The 17,895-nt window shown below is 45.0% G+C and overlaps 3 protein-coding genes across 4 annotated transcripts in view; 1 reads left to right on the top strand and 2 right to left on the bottom strand.

The window, feature by feature from the left end:
* The window catches only part of LOC115461744 (fatty acid-binding protein, intestinal-like), a 961,316-nt gene that overhangs the window by 719,412 nt on the left and 224,009 nt on the right, over window positions 1–17,895 (top strand). The window lies entirely within an intron of this gene.
* Window positions 1–17,895, bottom strand: part of LOC115461745 (fatty acid-binding protein, intestinal-like) — a 228,773-nt gene that overhangs the window by 17,906 nt on the left and 192,972 nt on the right. The gene's annotated exons all lie outside the window — the stretch shown is intronic.
* Window positions 9,784–13,711, bottom strand: LOC115461759 (fatty acid-binding protein, intestinal-like). The gene is made up of 3 exons (XM_030191804.1): window positions 13,532–13,711; window positions 11,775–11,947; window positions 9,784–9,882 (listed from the first exon to the last, which is right to left on the bottom strand). The coding sequence occupies exons 1-3, from the start codon at window positions 13,596–13,598 to the stop codon at window positions 9,784–9,786; spliced, it is 339 nt and encodes a 112-aa protein (XP_030047664.1). The 5' UTR covers window positions 13,599–13,711.

The raw sequence follows: 17,895 nt of genomic DNA on the forward strand, positions 1-17,895 counted from the left end.
AAGCTGTGATGGACATTGGATTATGCAATAAGTACTTTAAAATTTTGTTCAGTATGTTTGAAGTGGTTTTGCTCATTCTTTTTAAATGTCTCTGGATGATTCTAGTTATGGCATCTTGCCCAACAAATCTTCGCAAATGAATTCGAGGCGGGATAACAACAAGATGAGCAACTGATACAGAACATCAGGATGTAACAACTACAGTACAATTTGAAACTAAAATGAGTTTGAGCAGACGAATTACCATTAGGAGAAAGATAGTTTTAAAGCTTTCCAGAAAGCAAAAATTAAAAGAGCTGTCTGAAGACAGACAGCAGAAAACAAGGTAGACCAGAAATACTGCCTTAAAACGAATACATTCTACAGATGGAAAAGCTAATAGCAAGAAATTACATGTTCTCGATAAAACCACATTGAGCCTACAAATGGTGGGAAAATGTGGGATACCAGTGCAAATAAATAAATTCAGTCTGACAGCTCAACGGGTGTTGAACAACAAGCAGAGAATGAGCAAAAACAGCGATATCCATTATATACTACAAGATCCTTAGGAAGCTCAGGATGTGCTTTCCTAACCCAAGCAGCTGTTGTGGTCTTGGATGTCACCAAGAAGAGAATTTGGGGAAGAATTAGGCCTGATCAGGGTCAGGATCTGAAGAGGACTAGCATGAGGCCGGGGCAGCAGAACAGCTCTGACATTGAAACACCGAACAAACCACCATCTCTGGGGGAGACGGAAAGTAGGGTTTGCAGCTCAGCTGGAGGGCTAAATATCTCGAGGTGCGGAGAAGAGATTCAAATGATGGGGGGGAGGGGGAAGTAGGGTTTGGAGCTCAGCAGGAGGGCTGAATGTCTCAAAAAGGAGAGAAGAGATTCAATGAATGGATGGAGGAGGGGGAAGTAGGGTTTGGAGCTCAGCAGAAGAGCTGAATGTCTAGAAGAGATTCAATGGATGAATAGTGTGGGGGGTGGAAGTAGGGTTTGGAGCTAAGCAGGAGAGAAGTGCTTCAATGGATGATTGGGGGGAAGTAGGGTTTGGAGCGCAACAGGAGGGCTGGATTTCTTGAGGAGGAGAGAAGACATTCAATGGATTGATAATGGGTGGAAGTAGGGTTTGGAGCTAAGCAGGAGAGAAGTGCTTCAATGGATGGATTGGGGGGAAGTAGGGTTTGGAGCGCAACAGGAGGGCTGGATTTCTTGAGGAGGAGAGAAGAGATTCAATGGATTGATAATGGGGGGAGTAGGGTTTGGAACTCAGCAGGAGAGAGGAGATTCAATTGATGAATGGATGGAAGGGGAAGTAGGGCTTGAATCTCAGCAGGAAAGCTGAACATCTTGAGGAGCAAAGAAGATATTCAATGGATGGGTAGTGGGGGCTGGGGAAGTGTTCTCAACTTTATCGGGATCTTGCCAGGTATTTGTGACCTGGATTGGCCACTGTTGGAAACAGGATGCTGGGCTTGATGGACCTTTGGTCTTTCCCAGTATGGCAATATAAGTTAAAATTACAATATAAGAAAAAAAAGGAACAGTTCCCAAGAGGAACACAATACAGATTTTGGGCAAATTCACAAAATAACTATGTTTTCAGAACAGCATATAACTAGTTTGATAATGAATATATAAGGGGTAGTTCATTCCACCACTTAGCGATTTGATATGAATATTAATTCTGATTCTTTCTTATAAACAAGCCCCTGAGGTGATGGCTGTATGCAATTCAAAAGTTATCCAAGATCACCCACAGTTTTTCTTTGAAATTATAGCTTATAACTTTATACTGTTAATAAGAAGCTGTGTGGTTCGGCTTTCATGGGTGACTGAGAATTAGAAACTTCGTTTTGTCAGAGTTTATTTAGTTGCTTTTCTAAACACTGTAGCCCTGCTTTTTAAAAACACAGCATCTTTTATTTCTCTGTCCAGCGAGATACAGAGTTATATCGTCCACACAGATAAGGGGCACATTGTAATGTCTCCAAACTAAAGCCCAGAGGTGCCATTAGTATGTTAAATAAGATAGATATCAGGTATCCCTGTGAGACTCCACAGACCGGTGCCCATGCCCGAGAGAGCTTCCTCAACATTTTTACTTGATGTGACCTTGGAATAAGGAATCCCGTAAACCACTCCAGTACTGTTCCTGATATTCCCAAACCACTCAAACTCTACAGGATATCATGGTCCACCAGGGCAAATACATTGAAGATATCAAACTGAAGCAGCAATGCCCTTCTACCCACACTAATCTTATTCTTTATATTAGACTAGTAAAAAAGGCCGTTTCTGACGCAAATGAAACGGGCGCTAGCAAGGTTTTCCTCGGAGTGTGTATGTTTGGGAGAGTGTATGTGAGAGTGACTGTTTGAGAGTCAGAGTGAAAGTGTGAGTCCAATCCATGCTCCTCTGTCACCTGGCCCCTCCATTCATCCCTATCCAGCAATTCCCCTCTTCCTGAGTCCTGCCCTTCCAATCCATGGCCATCCATGCTCCTTTGTCACCTGCCCCCTCCATTCATCCCTATCCAGCAATTCCCATCTCTCCCTGAGGCCTGCCCTGCAATCCATATCCATCCATGCCCATCTGCCCTCATTCATCCCTATCCAGCAATTCCCCTCTCCTGAGTCCTGCCCTTCCAATCCATGCCCATCCATGCTCCTTTGTCACCTGGCCCCTCCATTCATCCCTATCCAGCAATTTCCCTCTCTCCTTGAGGCCTGCCCTCCCAATCCATGGCCATCCATGTTTCTCTGTCACCTGCCCCCTCCATTCATCCCTATGCAGCATTTCCTCTCTCTGCCTGAGGCCTGCCCTGCAATCCATATCCATCCATGCCCATCTGTCCCTCCATTCATCCTATCCAGCAATTTCCCTCTCCCTGAGTCCTGCCCTCCAATCCATGGCCATCCATGTTTCTCTGTCACCTGGCCCCTCCATTTCATATCCAGCATTTCCCTCTCTGCCTGAGGCCTGCCCTGCAACATATCCATCCATGCCCATCTGTCCCCTCATTCATCCCTATCCAGCAATTCCCTCTCCCTGAGTCCTGCCCTTCCAATCCATGCCCATCCATGCTCATCTGTCACCTGGCCCCTCCATTTTCCCTATCCAGCAATTGCCCTCTCTCCCTGAGGCCTGCCCTGCAATCCATATCCATCCATGGCCATCTGTCCCCTCTATTCATCCCTATCCAGCAATTTCCCTCTCTCCCTGAGTCCTGCCCTCCCAATCCATGCCCATCCATGCTCCTCTGTCCCCTGCCCCTCCATTCATCCATTTCAGTAATTCCCCTCTCTCCCCTGAGACCTGCCCTCCCAATCCATGCCCATCCATGCTTCTCTGTCCCCTGCTGCCTCCATTCATCCTTTTCCAGCAAGTCCCCTCTCTCCCTTCCATGACCCCCCCCCCCCCCTCGCAACCATGCTCCTCTCTTCCCATGTGCCAGCCTGGGCCGGCCTCTCTTCCCCCCCCCCCTCGCATCCATGCTGTGGTGGACACCCTCTTCTCTCCCCCCAACATGCGTTTTTTTTTTTTTCGTGTTTTTAAATTTACCTCCGTGGCGGTTCCTGGCAGCGAAGCGTCAGGGAAGGAGGCGGTGCTCCGACCGTCTAGGTTTCCCTTCGCTGTGTTCCGCCTTCTTTTGACGTCATCCTTGACCGTCAGAAGAAGGCGCACACAGCGAAGGAAGGCTAGACGTCGAGAGCGCCGCCTCCTTCCCTGACGCTTCGCTGCGAGCGATGCGATTGGTTGTGTCATAGCTCCGCCCTCGACGTCATCACGTTTGCGCGTGGCGGGGCAGCCACAAGCAATCTCACCCCCTTCACTTTGCTAAGAGAGGCTTCAATAAGACTCGTTGGAGGGTGCGTTTATATAGAGAATATCTGTCTCTGTGCTGAAACCACTGCTAAAACCCGATTGGTGAGTTATGCAGGATATTAGATTGTAGAACCATAAAGTACTTGCCATACTGGGAAAGACCAAAGGTCCTGCAAGCCCAGCATCCTGTTTTCAACAGTGGCCAATCCAGGTCACAAATACCTGGCAAGATCCCAAAAAAGTACAAACATTCAGTTTCTATCGTACTCTGGGATGAATATCATCCTGTCCAGGAGATTTGCTACTCTTCAGTTTGTAGAACTTCCCATTACATCCTCCAGTTTCTACTTAAGGTGAGGGTTCCTCAGGGTATGAAAAAAAAGACACACGGTATCCACCATAGTGAAAAAAAGTTTGGAAATCACTGGACTAAATGTTAGTGATCCTATCCTATATAATAAAAAGCACCTCAACGTTCTGAAGCGGAACTCCATGGCACTGTAGGGTTCGTAAGTCTGTAGTTCACCGTTTCATTGGCTCTCACTGTCCCGCAACCTCACAAGACAGAGGAGCCAATGAATGGTCTCAAAGAAACGTCCTACCCTGCCTGCCTTGAAAACATTAGCAAAAGATTTAATCTGTAAGAAATCTAAAGCTGTTCCAGTTGGATAGACAGTGCCTTACTACTACTCATTCTATAGCGCTGTACACATCCTATATAATAAAAAGCACCTCCATGCCCCCCCCTCCAGCCACCCATGTCAAGCAATTCTCCTCCCTCCCCTGCCTTCCCCCTGCACCCACCCATGGAAGGTTGCTGGACATGGGTGGCTGGGGGGGAGGGGGAGGGGTCACACACTCACTCTCTGTCTCTCACATACACTCTCTGATACACTCTATATCTCTGTCACACACACACACACACACACACACACAGAGTCTCTATCTCTCTGTCTCCCACACACTCTCAAACACACATACACCCTGTCTCTCACACACACTCTCCATCTCTCACACACTCCGAGGAAACCTTGCTAGCGCCCATTTCATTTTAATAATTGTAATTCCTGGGATCTGCTTAGAGCTTCAGTAGTGGAATATAAGCAACATAATATAACGTAACTCTGCCATTTTGTGCCGCAAGGCTCTAGTCACAACAAAAAGGAGAACAAACCCTTCCACAAATAACCCACAGAAGAATTAAAAATAAAAAAAGGTAGAAGGCACCAAGGCAAAACTGCCAGGATGGCCAAAGCCCCAGTTTATTTCAAATTCAGAGAGACATATACAAGGTCACTTTCCAAGAACCCAGCACAGGCTGCATTTCAGCTTTAATGCCTTCAATCAGGGGTCCTCCGAATGGCGCTATCAGAAAACTGGACTGCTGACTGACAGTATAATGAGAGTCAAATGGGGAAATAAATCAAAATATGCCTCTTACATCCGGAACAACAGCAAATGAATGGCTCGCTGGCTTATAGACTCATCCGTTTGCAGAGGGCTCCTGTGACATCTTACATTCCCTCCCCTGTAACTGAATCTGCAGCACCGTCTCAGTTCTATTGCTGAGCGCTGGATTATGCACAAACGATATAATGAAAACCGCCACAGAACAGCTTTGCTGAATTGTATATTTTATTTACACCTTAAGCTTGTTTGAACAGTAGTTGCTACGTCTGGCAAGATGAACAGTCAAGTAGGTTAGGCTCCTACAGGAAACCCATCAGTAACGGGTTGGAAGACCGAGGGCACGTTTCTTCTGCTCGTCTTTACCGAGCTCCCTGGCTGATGTTCACTCTCTCTTGAAGATCCTTGTGGCTTTTACTCCTTGCATACAAGTAGGTCTAAAGTTTAAAGAAAAGAAAGTTTAACTGACAAGTTCCCTGTTGCATAATATCATGTCTGTAGGTGCTCAGAGTCCCTGTGATGTTAAATGAATGATAGATTCATAGATAAAGCTTCTTCACTTCATCCAGAAAGGAGTAATTTGTTTTAGCCCCTTTCGTTTGAAATATTAGCTTGTGTGTCTAGGAGTCAGCCAACATGATATCACATTACAGAACCCCCTCCCCCCCCCCCTAAAAAAAAACAGCCACCCCATTGGAGAAGCTTGTCAGCTGGAGTCAGCTCCTGAGCTCCACTAGAATAACCACCACTATCACCAGGAGTAACTCAGGGACACTATTCACAGGAACCCAGCACCTCCACAGCCATTTCACAAATGGGTTCTGAAGCTCTCACTAGCTTAGGGTGGGACAACCTTGGTGCTCACGGCCCACAACCCAGTCAGGTTTTCAGATTTCCCCAATGAATATACACGAGATCCAGTTACATGCACTGCCTCCATGGTATGCAAATAGATATCATGCATATTCATTGAATGTTCTATTTCAGGTATATCCTCATTAATGGGCAATTAGTATAACATACACTTTCTTCAACAACCATTGTACTAATTATCAATCTTTATTCAATGTTTAACTCATGTAACTATAATTGTCATCCATATATTAAATTAAACACACAAACCAACACACACACCTCACTCTTACTCATACACACCAACAGAATGAAATCTCGTATTCGTAACAAAATACTAAAAATCTAACATAATTCAAAGTTTTCAAATTCATGTGCCTCAAAGTCACTTCCAAACAATACAATTCAATAGTAACTTATCCTCAAGGAACAGTTTGTTTTCCAAAAATCCACTTTTCAGTTTTTCATGCACATCTTCTCATAAGTCAAAAATCATGTCTGTTCTATTACATCAAATGGTCTTCAATGTGTAATAACCAATATCATTTATTTTATTTTTTTTATTTTATTGCATTGTATCCCGCATTTTCCTACCTATTGGCAGGCTCAATGTGGCTTACAGAGTTTTGTTATGACATAGTCATTCCAGGCTATCAGGTTACAATTAGTAAAGTACACAGATTAGGAAGGGAAGAAAGAAGGTGTGAGGCAGGTTAGTGTAAGGTGGACTTTAATGACTGGGTGGGTTGGTGAGGTAGTTTTGTAGGTTATGAGTTCTTGTAGGCTTTGTTGAAGAGATGTGTCTTCAGAGATTTGTGAAAGTTAGTTATTTCATCCATGGTTTTCAGGGCTGTAGGTAGTGCATTCCACAACTTTGTGCTCATGTAAGAGAAGGTGGTGGCGTGTATCAGCTTGTATTTAGTCTACAGCTAGGGAAGTGCAGATTGAGGAATTTGCGGGCTGATCTTATGGCATTTCTGGGATCTTCATACTCCACAGTGCCATAAGATACTTTCAAAGTCCATTTTCAAAATTGCTTCTCCGGAAACAACAAGCTGTTGCCCTAAGAGTAATCCATTTAAATGTAATTCCCATTCATTTGATGTTAGTCACTCGCATTTCAGAGTAAACAATTCTTTCATTTCTGTCAAATTGTCTTCGGTTTGAATACTCTATCACTGACCTGAGGATCTCATGAAGTCTCACCACTTCAATTAGTATAACTAACTTGATACTGGTTTCTTCTGTTGTAGCGATGTATCTATTTCAACATCAAGACCCTACACGCACGTGTTTTGCTCCGTAGAGCATCTTCAGGGTCATATATTGGCTACCAAGGTTGTTGAGCACTGGAAAACCAGTTACTCATGAAGATGCCAAAAAAGACATGGAGGTTGGTGCACGCGATATTCGTTTCCAAGCGGCAGCGGCCAGCGTCCAACAGTCCGACTCCATTTCCCTCTCTGTTCCGCCCTCTGACATCATCATGTCTTGACGCTGAGGGCGGAACAGAGAGGGAAGTCTCTACTGCGCATTTGCAGGTGAGTCGGTCACTTGCGATTTATATGTTTGATTTTTAGTATTTGTTATGAATACGAGATTTCATTCTGTTTGGTGTGTATGAGTAAGAGTGAGGTGTGTGTGTGTTGGTTTGTGTGTTTAATTTTAATATATGGATGACAATTATAGTTACATGAGTTAAACATTGAATAAAGATTGATAATTTAGTACAACGGTTGTTGAAGAAAGTGTATGCCTATTCATTGGGGAAATCCTGAAAATCTGACTGGGTTGCGGCCCTTGAGGACCAAGGTTGCCATCCCTGCACTAGCCCATTTGGCTATCAGGATATCCACATTAATATGTAAGTCTTGCGTATTATTTCTGTGGATACAATGGAAGTAGCAAATGAGAGATCATGAAAACTACATGGGATAATGAGAACTTCAGGACATGCTTTACAAAGGCAGTGGTGCAATGGCGTAGCCACAGGGAAGGGGTGCCTTAGGGGTTTGGGCCCCCCTCTGCAAGGGAAAGAGAATACCAGCAGACATGCTTTGACTGTCAATATTGGCTTTCCCGCACATGCTAAGTAATGCAAAGATAATTTTATTGTGGTGGTGGGGAGGAGGGTAGGGGGAGAGAATACCAGACCCCCTTAAGTCCACCTTTTGGGGGAACCCCCAAAAATGGACTTCTGGCTACACCCATGGTGCAAGGATTAAGGGAACAGCATTTTCCTAATCAATCATTTAGAAGTAGGAAGCAATACAAATCTATGAGGTGTAATCTCATTCCAAAGCTGCCAAATAAAATAAGTTTGTGGAATATCAATGCATATGCATGAATATTTTGCATTGCTTCAACAGATGAGTTGAACTTTTATAATCCTTTATGAGGTTAACATGTTGGGAGACGCATTACACAGGCCTATCCAATCTACCCAGCCATACCACACTGATATATCTAGCAGTCTGCTTAGATGAGTGTTAAGATCCCCAGTTACAGATTAGAAGGCTTGGCAGTAAGATACAGGTATGGGGCTAACCACTGTCAAAACTAGTAAGGTAGGCTCCAGCTTGTCCTGGGGACTCCCAGCCAGTTGGCTTTCGGAATATCCACAATGAACATGCTTCAGATTCAGTGCATGCAATGAAGATTTTCTCAGCATGTCCATTATGGATATCCTGAATACCCAAGTGGCTAGAGTCCATAGGACATGTTGGGAACCACTCTCTTGAAGACAAAGTCAGGAGTCACGACTGACTACCACAGTCCTCTGAGCTGAGGGGGGGGGGGGGGGTGTCCAGCCGGGGGGGGGGGGGGGGGGGGCGTCGCACGGCGAAAGCGCAGTGCCTGTCCTCCGTTGTTCCATGCTTCTTCTCTGCCCCAGGAAGCCACTGCAGCCAGATCTGTTCAAGTTTTTAAACCTGACTCCTGACTTTGTCGTTCCCACTTGTCCTATGGACTCCTAGCCACTTGGGTAGTCAGGATATCCATTAATGGATATGCTTGAGAAAATCTTCATTGCATGCACCCGGCAGGGGGGGGGGGGGGGGGGTTTCCTTTGTGGGGTGTCCTTTCGCCGGGGGGGGTCCGTGCTGCATCGGGGGGGGGGCATCACCTGGGGGGCGGGGCGCATCGGCGATCCGCCCCGGGTGCCAGCCCCCCTAGGAACGCCACTGCTGTCCTGCAGGGAGGGATGGCAGCAGTAAGGTATAAACGCTGCATCAGTAGCTTGTCTAGGTGTTAAGGTCTTATGGTAGAAGACCGAGTACACAGGAAGGATGGTAGATATGTGAACAGCCTCCCAGGACAGGAAGAAGGGCGGAGGGAAAGCATTATTCATAGAAACAGTTTTGAAGAATTAGAGGATCCTTTGGGTGTGGTTCTGCTAAATGTTGGGAAAATCCACTGCTATTTCTGGGATAAGCAGCATAAAATGTATTGAAGATTTTGGGGATCTTGCTAGGTATTTGTGACCTAGATTAGCCACTGCTGGAAACAAGATTCTGGGCTTCATGGCCCTTTGGTCTGTCCCACTGTTGAAATAGTTATGTGCTTATGATAAGCTGAGGGTGCTAGTGCTGGGGGTTACAACAGAACAAAGGGCAATTTCTCATGGACTATGTGCTCAAGACCTCAGTTCTAGAACCTTGTGGAACTTTCTGTAAAGTGAGAAATCAGAAGTGTAAATTTACCTGTCTAAGCTCATCCCCCACAATTTTCTCGTGTTGTCTTCAAAACTTTGTTGTTATCTTTACGAGTAAACTCGCCTTCCATTATGTCTCCGTTTAGCTTCCAATCACCCCTAAACCAGATAGGACATGATGAAGTCACAAATCCTGGCCTCTGACCTATATAACCTAGTACCTGGACAGCAACAAGGGTAACATCATTTCCACTAATTGCCAGATAAATTATGGTTTATGTGTTTATGGCCGTTTGTAAAACATAAATCAGTGGTTTATATTAAAAAGAACCCCATACATTAAACACAAAGAACAGATCATCATGGTTAGAATTAAAAGATGTTTTGACACCATAGTGTTATCTATTTTTACTGCTGATCTCTGGCTCCTTTCCAAGGACGGCAGAATAGATCAGGGTGGGAGCTCTTAACACTGATAAGATACCAGAACTAAGATTGTAACCAGGGGTGGTAAATTTTTAACAATGGGCTCTCTCTCCAGGCATAGCCAGCTCTGCAATTTGGGGGGGGGGGGGGGATGCATGCCTCTCTCTCCCTCCTCCCTTTGTGCGGGCACACTAGGCATACCTTTGATGGCAGGGATGTTGAGCCCCACCAATTAATAAATTGACTGCTACTCAGAGCTGGAAACAAGGAGCGGTGAGCAGCAGCAGTCTATTTACTTGGGGCTCAGAATCTCCACCCGCAAAATAAAGGAGAATTCAGGAGGGGGCCTGAGCCCATGTTTTGGGAGCCTACTTTAACAACCAGCTCTTGTGAGCCTGTGAGAGCCCACTCCAGCACATCACCCTTTGTAACAATGCATTTGGTATTCCAGAGGAGATCAAGCCACACCTAACAGAGCCTAAGCAATTAGCACAGCTCTGCCCATTCCCTCTCCTCCTGGTCTACTCTGGAGGGGTCCTGAACTCCACAGAGCAACAAGCACCTCTACACCAGGACGCTATTGGTTCATGCACTGAGAAGAGATTCAAAAAGAATGAAAGCCAAACAGCCTACTGGACTCTGCATCTCTCACCTTCCCCATCCCAAAATTTATCCCTGGTGATCCAGTGGACCCCTCACCTCCTCCCACCAGAGCTTTAAAGATGGAAGGCAGGAGTGAGGCCTACTCATTACTACCTCTACTATCATCTTGAAAAATCTATAAACTTCAACGCTCAGCACTCTGCGGCTACGAATGAAAAATGGCAGCACATCCCAGGGGGCACCATATGGTATCAGCCGCTATCATTTAAAAAAACCCAAAAACATGGTGGCACAGAGGCAGAAGCGAGTGAGCATCCTCTTAAGTGTTTGAGGGAGGGGGAGCTGTAAGAGAGGAGGCAATTCAGGGATCCCAGGAAAGTGCAGTACCTCATGTCACCTTAGATCACTCTCTTGCACTAGATTTTACTGTGCTTTACAGAGGGGAACATTCTAGTTTTAGCTGTCCTTTGATGCAGTATTTTTATGCTGATTTTTCCACGCTGATGTCTGATTAGTGCAGGGAAAATCCAGCAATAGGAAGTGCAGTTTAGTGCCTAGTCCTTTAACTTCCTAGAGCTGCAGACTGGCAGATCTCAAGCTTTGATATGCAAGTGCCATGCTAAGTTTCTTAGACCCTTCCCCCCCCCCCCCCCCCCCACACACACACACACACACACATGATTTCCTATGTTCTTGCTCTGTTCTTCCACCCACTATACAATTGCCATTTACAAAGGCTCCTGAACAGTCTGAAGGGCATTCAAGGCCCTCCGAGATGATAGTTCATAGAAGGAAACCTCGGTTGGCAGGAAAACAATTAAAATCTGTATTGATTTGCCAGAAAACCTAAAGCATTCAAAGCAAGACATGCTATCAGCTCCCAAAAGCAGCAGGTGTTGTGTCATGTGTAGATACCACAGCAGTGTTATTCTGTGGTAAGGTAGTGCTGTCTGTTAGATTCACCCCATTCTCCTCAGGACAAGGTATTAGATTTGCCTTCCCTGGACAGGACCCCTCTTACCACCAGCTCTGTGCCATCAGCCAAGCTATACTCAAGTGTCTCGTTCAATGTGAAATTGATATCTATGGTACGGAAAACGCTCGATTCATGGACACTGAATTGCTTTCCATTCTGCTTGATTTTGATCTTCAGGTTGTCGTGAGCTGCTAACTTCCTCTTCACCACATTCACACCTGCAAAAAGAGAACAGGGTTTTTACTTGGCCAGTGGGAGGGGAAAAAATTCTTCCATATGGATGTGCAGGAGGCAAGTGCCTCTATCTTCCCCCTCCCCACCCCACCCACTCAGGCTGGGGAGAGCCCACGGGGAGGGGGATGCACAGCAGAGGACCAGTACATGCTTAGAGCTCTGTACCTTTCAGTAACACATGGATACTGGAGTGGAATAAATGGAATGAGCTGATGGGTCTCAAGAAGTCTTCTATATGAGGTAGAGCTGCCAAGTTATCCATTCCAGGAGGGAGACTTTTTGGCCAGTCCTGGATTTCTGCCAACCTCATCTGGTGCATTATGGGACCTGTAGCACTGATTTCAATGGATAAAATCATAGACTACAAATGCTACACTGCTTTGGGATGGAAGTTTAAAACCAGGACCGTCCAAAGTCTCCCTCCTGGAATGGGTAACTTGGCCGTTCTGTGTGAGAGCAGGACAAGCCCAAGAGGTCAGCTTAGAACCTTCATACTCACAATGTGTCTCATCTCATCATCTTTTAAAAACAGGGAAAGAGCTTTAGGTTAGTGTTACTGATTAGCTCCTTTTCCATCATCCAGGCCTGGTTTTATTCTCACTGCCCACTGAGGCTTTTCCTAAGAAAAGGGAGATAAGTCCATGAAGGCAACAGGTAAAACCAGGCCTGGATCAACAGTTGTCAACTTCCTTGTATTCAGATGTGCCATCTATGCTGGTGAAGCTAACTTTTGAAAATGATTGGGCTGCTAGATACCCCCGAAAGTCACGTCCCTGGACACAATGAAGGAGCTGGTCCAGTTTGGTACAAAGCGACTCATTTTCTTGAGTACGAGCGAGACCACAGACCCCTTTGGGGAGAATTTGAGCATTCAGCCCTGTGCCTAGAATGGTTACAATAAAGCTGCCAACTAGATCCAGTTGATTCAGTCCTGGGTTTACCCCGTTGTAGCTTTGCATGGGGGAGGGGACCCAGGACTCGATCAACCTTCTTACAATTCCTGTTTTAGATGCAGATTTCCCCAATCCTTCTCCTTTACAATTGGTACCACACCCATACAATCAGCTTTTCATATTCCACATTAGGTGAAAGCTGCTGTGGAAAAAAGATTACAAGTAAAACAGCAGCACCCTGATGATTACAAACAGGGCAGATGAACAGCACAATCTAATCAGCTTCGCCTCCCTAACAGCTGGGTCGCTATTGGGACACCTCCGTAACTTGTTAGAAGGAAATGTGACAGATACTGTTCTAAGAAGGACCGCCTCCAACTTACACAAAACATGGGTTTCTTATTCCTTAGTCCCCCTAGTAGTAACTTACAGGGGGAGCCACAGCTGCACCCCATCTGCTTCTATTGCTCTGGAATGAGGTGTCAGAGAGGTGCAAAATACCCACTGGTGCTGTCACTCCAAAGGAGGAAGGTGTTATCACATTTAATCAAATTCCCTCTGTGAGGCTGTGGGATAAAGAAAGCCCACCACCCCCTACAAAGCATGCACCAGCCCTGCAAACAAGAGATACGTTTCATTTCTTATTCTGCACTGAGTAGACTAGATCCAGCTCACCCATCGCTTCCATGAAGTTCTCATAGTTCTCACTGCGATCCACCTTCCAGGTCCCATCAAAAGTCATGCTGGAGAGTGAATGAGAGGAAGCTGGGTTCAACCTGAGATGAAGAGTCCCTGCTCAGCTGAAATTTATACACTCACTTATCTGAGCTCCAATCAAGCTGCTGAGCTGGCTGGCTAAAGCTCAGGGTCAGGTTACCTGCTCTGGTGCCCACCCACTGACCCCACCCAGAGCTGGAAGCCTGGTACCTGCTGTTCTGGAAGGGTGATGTTCTTTTTAGTAACTACAGCTTAGATGCTCCCAGAGAGGGCAGAAAGGCTTCCAGGTCCCTGGCATGTGCAGACCTGCTCACTGTATGGCAGGCAGCCACTCCTCTCTGCCCTGCAACCAGCTCTCCTGCCTTTCACCTTGTCCCTTCAAATGGTTCTGCCTGTTCCTTCCCACCCAGGAGGAAAGGAGAGGCACAGCTAAGACCACTTCCCAGCTCTCTCGCCTTTAAAATGTTCCCTGGTTTTAGGGACAGATTTAAACGAGAAAGAAAGTAGAACTGGCTGAATTTTCTTCCTACAGGTGCTTAATGAATCCACAATAAATAAACAAGGGAAAGAAAAACTGACAATCATGATAAAGAGGGAAAAGTTGATATTTGTATTTAAGGTTAGCATCTGAGTGTTGCTTCTGGAAATGTAGCCCTTTTCACAGCAGGAGACCTGTATAGGCAAATGAAAAACACTGCCTTACCAAACCAGGTGGCACTAAACACCCCCCCCCCCCCCCCCAAGCATCATGGACATCCTCCCACCCTCCCCTTTTTTAGTTCAAATTTTTTTAAAAGGAAAGTAACAAAACATTGTATACAAAACGATGTTGCATCACACCAAATAAACAAGAACGAAAAACTTATATCACAAGAGGAAAAATAGATCTGGTAATATTCTGGCAACAGATCTACGACAACAAATGGACAATAAAAGCAGATAAAATCCAATTCCTTTTAGAATGGGATGACATGCAGATCCACATTAGACAACATTGCTCCAACCCAAACCAGAACCTCACATAGAAAGAACTCTATACCATGGTTCAATGAAGAGCTGAAAAAACTTAAAACACAAGTTAGAAGGTTAGAACGTGCATGGAATAAAAAGAAAGACGACCCCACACTTAACGCCTGGAAACAACTCCAAAGAAAATACAAATATACCATAAGACAAACTAAAAGTTTATATTACAAAACTGTAATTGGACCAAACTACAAGGACACACATAAACTTTTTTAACTCGTGAATAAATTAATAGATACTATGCCAGTCACAACTAACAGCAAAGACACACCAGGAGCAGACAATCTTGCGAGATACTTCAACTAGAAAATCGTACAACTGCGACTTAACATACCTGTCAGTACCATCGACTATGCTGAACTCCTCGACTGTCTAGACCCAGACCCTGGCATTTACCCAGCAGATAGAACCTGAACCAACTTCAAAACACTATCAGAGGATATCATCTCCCAAACGCTCAAAAGATTTGCCAAATCTCATTGCAAACTAGACATATGTCCAAACAACCTTATGACATCTGCTCCTCAACAATTTATAATAGACATTACGATACACTTGAATTATATGTTACAAAATGGACTCTTCCCGAAGGAGAAAGAAAACATTCTACTCACCCTCATACCCAAAGACACAAAGAAAAGTGCCAGCGAACTAACCAACTACAGACCAGTAGCATCCATTCCCTTAATAACCAAACTAACGGAAGGGTTAGTAACCAAACAACTCACAAACTATTTAAATAAATTCTCAATACTCCACGACTCCCAGTCAGGATTTCGGTCTAACCACAGTACTGAAACAGTACTAGTTACTCTCATGACCAAATTCAAACAAATGATTGCAAATGGAAAGAGCATACTACTTCTACAATTTGACATGTCAAGTGCTTTCGACATGGTCGATCATGGAATATTACTACATATCCTTCAGTACTTCGGAATTGGAGGTAACATTCTCAATTGGTTCAAGGGATTCCTAACTACACGATCATACCAAGTGACATCTAACTCGATTACTTCAGGCACATGGATACCTGAATGCGGAGTCCCAAAGGGATCCCCCCTCTCGCCGACTCTATTCAACTTAATGATGATACCCTTGGCCAAACTGTTATCAAACCAAAACCTCAACCCATACATATATGCAGACGACGTAATGATCTACATCCCATTTCAACAAGATCTAAAGGAAATTTCCAATGACATCAACCAAAGTCTCCAGGTCATGCATTCATGGGCGGATGCATTTCGGCTGAAACTTTAATGCAGAAAAAACCCAATGCCTAATACTTACCTCTCAACATAACAAGAACAAATTCACTGCCATTAACATACCTAATCTGAACCTTCCAATTTCGGACACCTTAAGAATCCTTGGAGGTTACCATTGATCAACACCTAACACTCGAAAGCCACGCGAAAAACAGAACCAAAATGATGTTCCACTCAATGTGGAAATTAAAAAGAGTAAGACCTTTCTTCCCAAGGACTGTTTTCCGTAACCTGGTACAATCATTGGTGCTTAGTCATCTGGACTACTGTAACACACTCTACGTCGGCTGTAAAGAGCAAATAATTAAGAAACTTCAGACAGCCCGGAACACTGCAGCTAGACTCATATTCGGTAAAACAAAATATGAAAGTGCGGAACCCCTACGAGAAAAACTACACTGGCTCCCACTTAAAGAACTCATCATGTTCAAAATATGCTCCCTAGTCCATAAAATCATTCACGGAGATGCACCAGCCTACATGTCAGATCTGGTTGACTTACCACGTAGGAATGCCAAAAGATCATCCCACACATTCCTTAATCTGCACTTCCCTAACTGCAAAGGTCTAAAATACAAACTAATGCACACGTCAAACTTTACCTACTTAAGCACACAGTTATGGAACGCATTGCTGCGCAACCTAAAAACGATTTACGAATTAACGAACTTCCGTAAACTGCTGAAGACCCATCTGTTTAACAAGGCATACCACAAAGATCAACCAATGTGAACATACTCAACTTCTCCACATATATTCTGAACTGTCTTAGAACCAGTGGCGTAGCTACGTGGGGCCTGAGGGGGCCGGGGCCCCCGCAGATTCACCCCAGGACCTCCCTCCCGGCGAACCCGCCCCCGCCGCCGCCTACCTTTACTTTTGCTGGCGGGGGATCCCACTCCCCGCCAGCCGACATCTTCTCAGTCCTTCCTGCACTTCAATTTGTTTGCTGACGTCCTGCACGTAATTGTACGTGCAGGACGTCAGACTCAGAGAACAGTTCTGTTCTCTGAGTCTGACGTCCTGCACGTACAACGTGCAGGACGTCAGCAAACAAATTGAAGAGCGGGAAGTGACTAAGAAGAAGAAGAAGACGTCGGCTGGCGGGGAGTGGGATCCCCCGCCAGCAAAAGTAAAGGTAGGCTGCAGCGGCGGCGGGGTCGCGGTGGGAGGGGGGGCGGCAATTTCGGCAGTGGGGGGGCGGCGCCGGGGGGAGGGCTAAAATGTGCCCCCTCCCCCCGGGCTCTGGACCCCTCACCCACGGAAGGCTGGCTACGCCCCTGCTTAGAACTCCTGCTTGTTATACTACTATCATGTTCTATCATTATCATGTTACCCAAGATCCTTCTGTAACACTAATTGTCTATGTTCTAATATATTTCCACTATCCATGATGTATTGTAAGCCACATTGAGCCTGCAAGGAGGTGGGAAAATGTCATAGAACGTCAGTGTGATTGCAAATCTTGTTTTAAATATCTATCCAAAGGTTTCCATGTCCAAAGAATGGCCTGTCGGTTATTTCTTTTTTTCAGCACATTTTAATTCATATTTTGATATCACACATACTGTGCCCTGCTGGTGGAATGAGTTGACCTATTTACTTTGAGCCATAATGAGACCAATCAATATTAGTAATTTGTATATCCAGGTCCTTAAGCCTTCAATACCAATGGAACGTGAAACATGGAATATGTTCAGAACTTTATAAAATGCCGACATTAATTTACCTTTGGGAAATAGAGAAACACAGAAATCATGTAATTCAGGTGATTTTGATAAAGAAGTTAGATCGATAATACTTTTTTTGATAGCGTTAACTGTAACCACTGAAACATTTGGTTGACAGGTAGGTCATATTTAAGATAGTAACATTGTAAATGACGGCAGATAAAGACCTGAATGGTCCATCCAGTCTGCCCAACAAGATAAACTCATTTACATGGTATGTAATACTTTATATGTATATCCAAGTTTGATTTGTCCCTGCCTTTCTCAGGGCACAGACTGTAAAAGTCCTCTGAGC

Source organism: Microcaecilia unicolor, chromosome 2 (assembly GCF_901765095.1).
Source record: "Microcaecilia unicolor chromosome 2, aMicUni1.1, whole genome shotgun sequence".
NCBI classification, from domain to species: domain Eukaryota; kingdom Metazoa; phylum Chordata; class Amphibia; order Gymnophiona; family Siphonopidae; genus Microcaecilia; species Microcaecilia unicolor.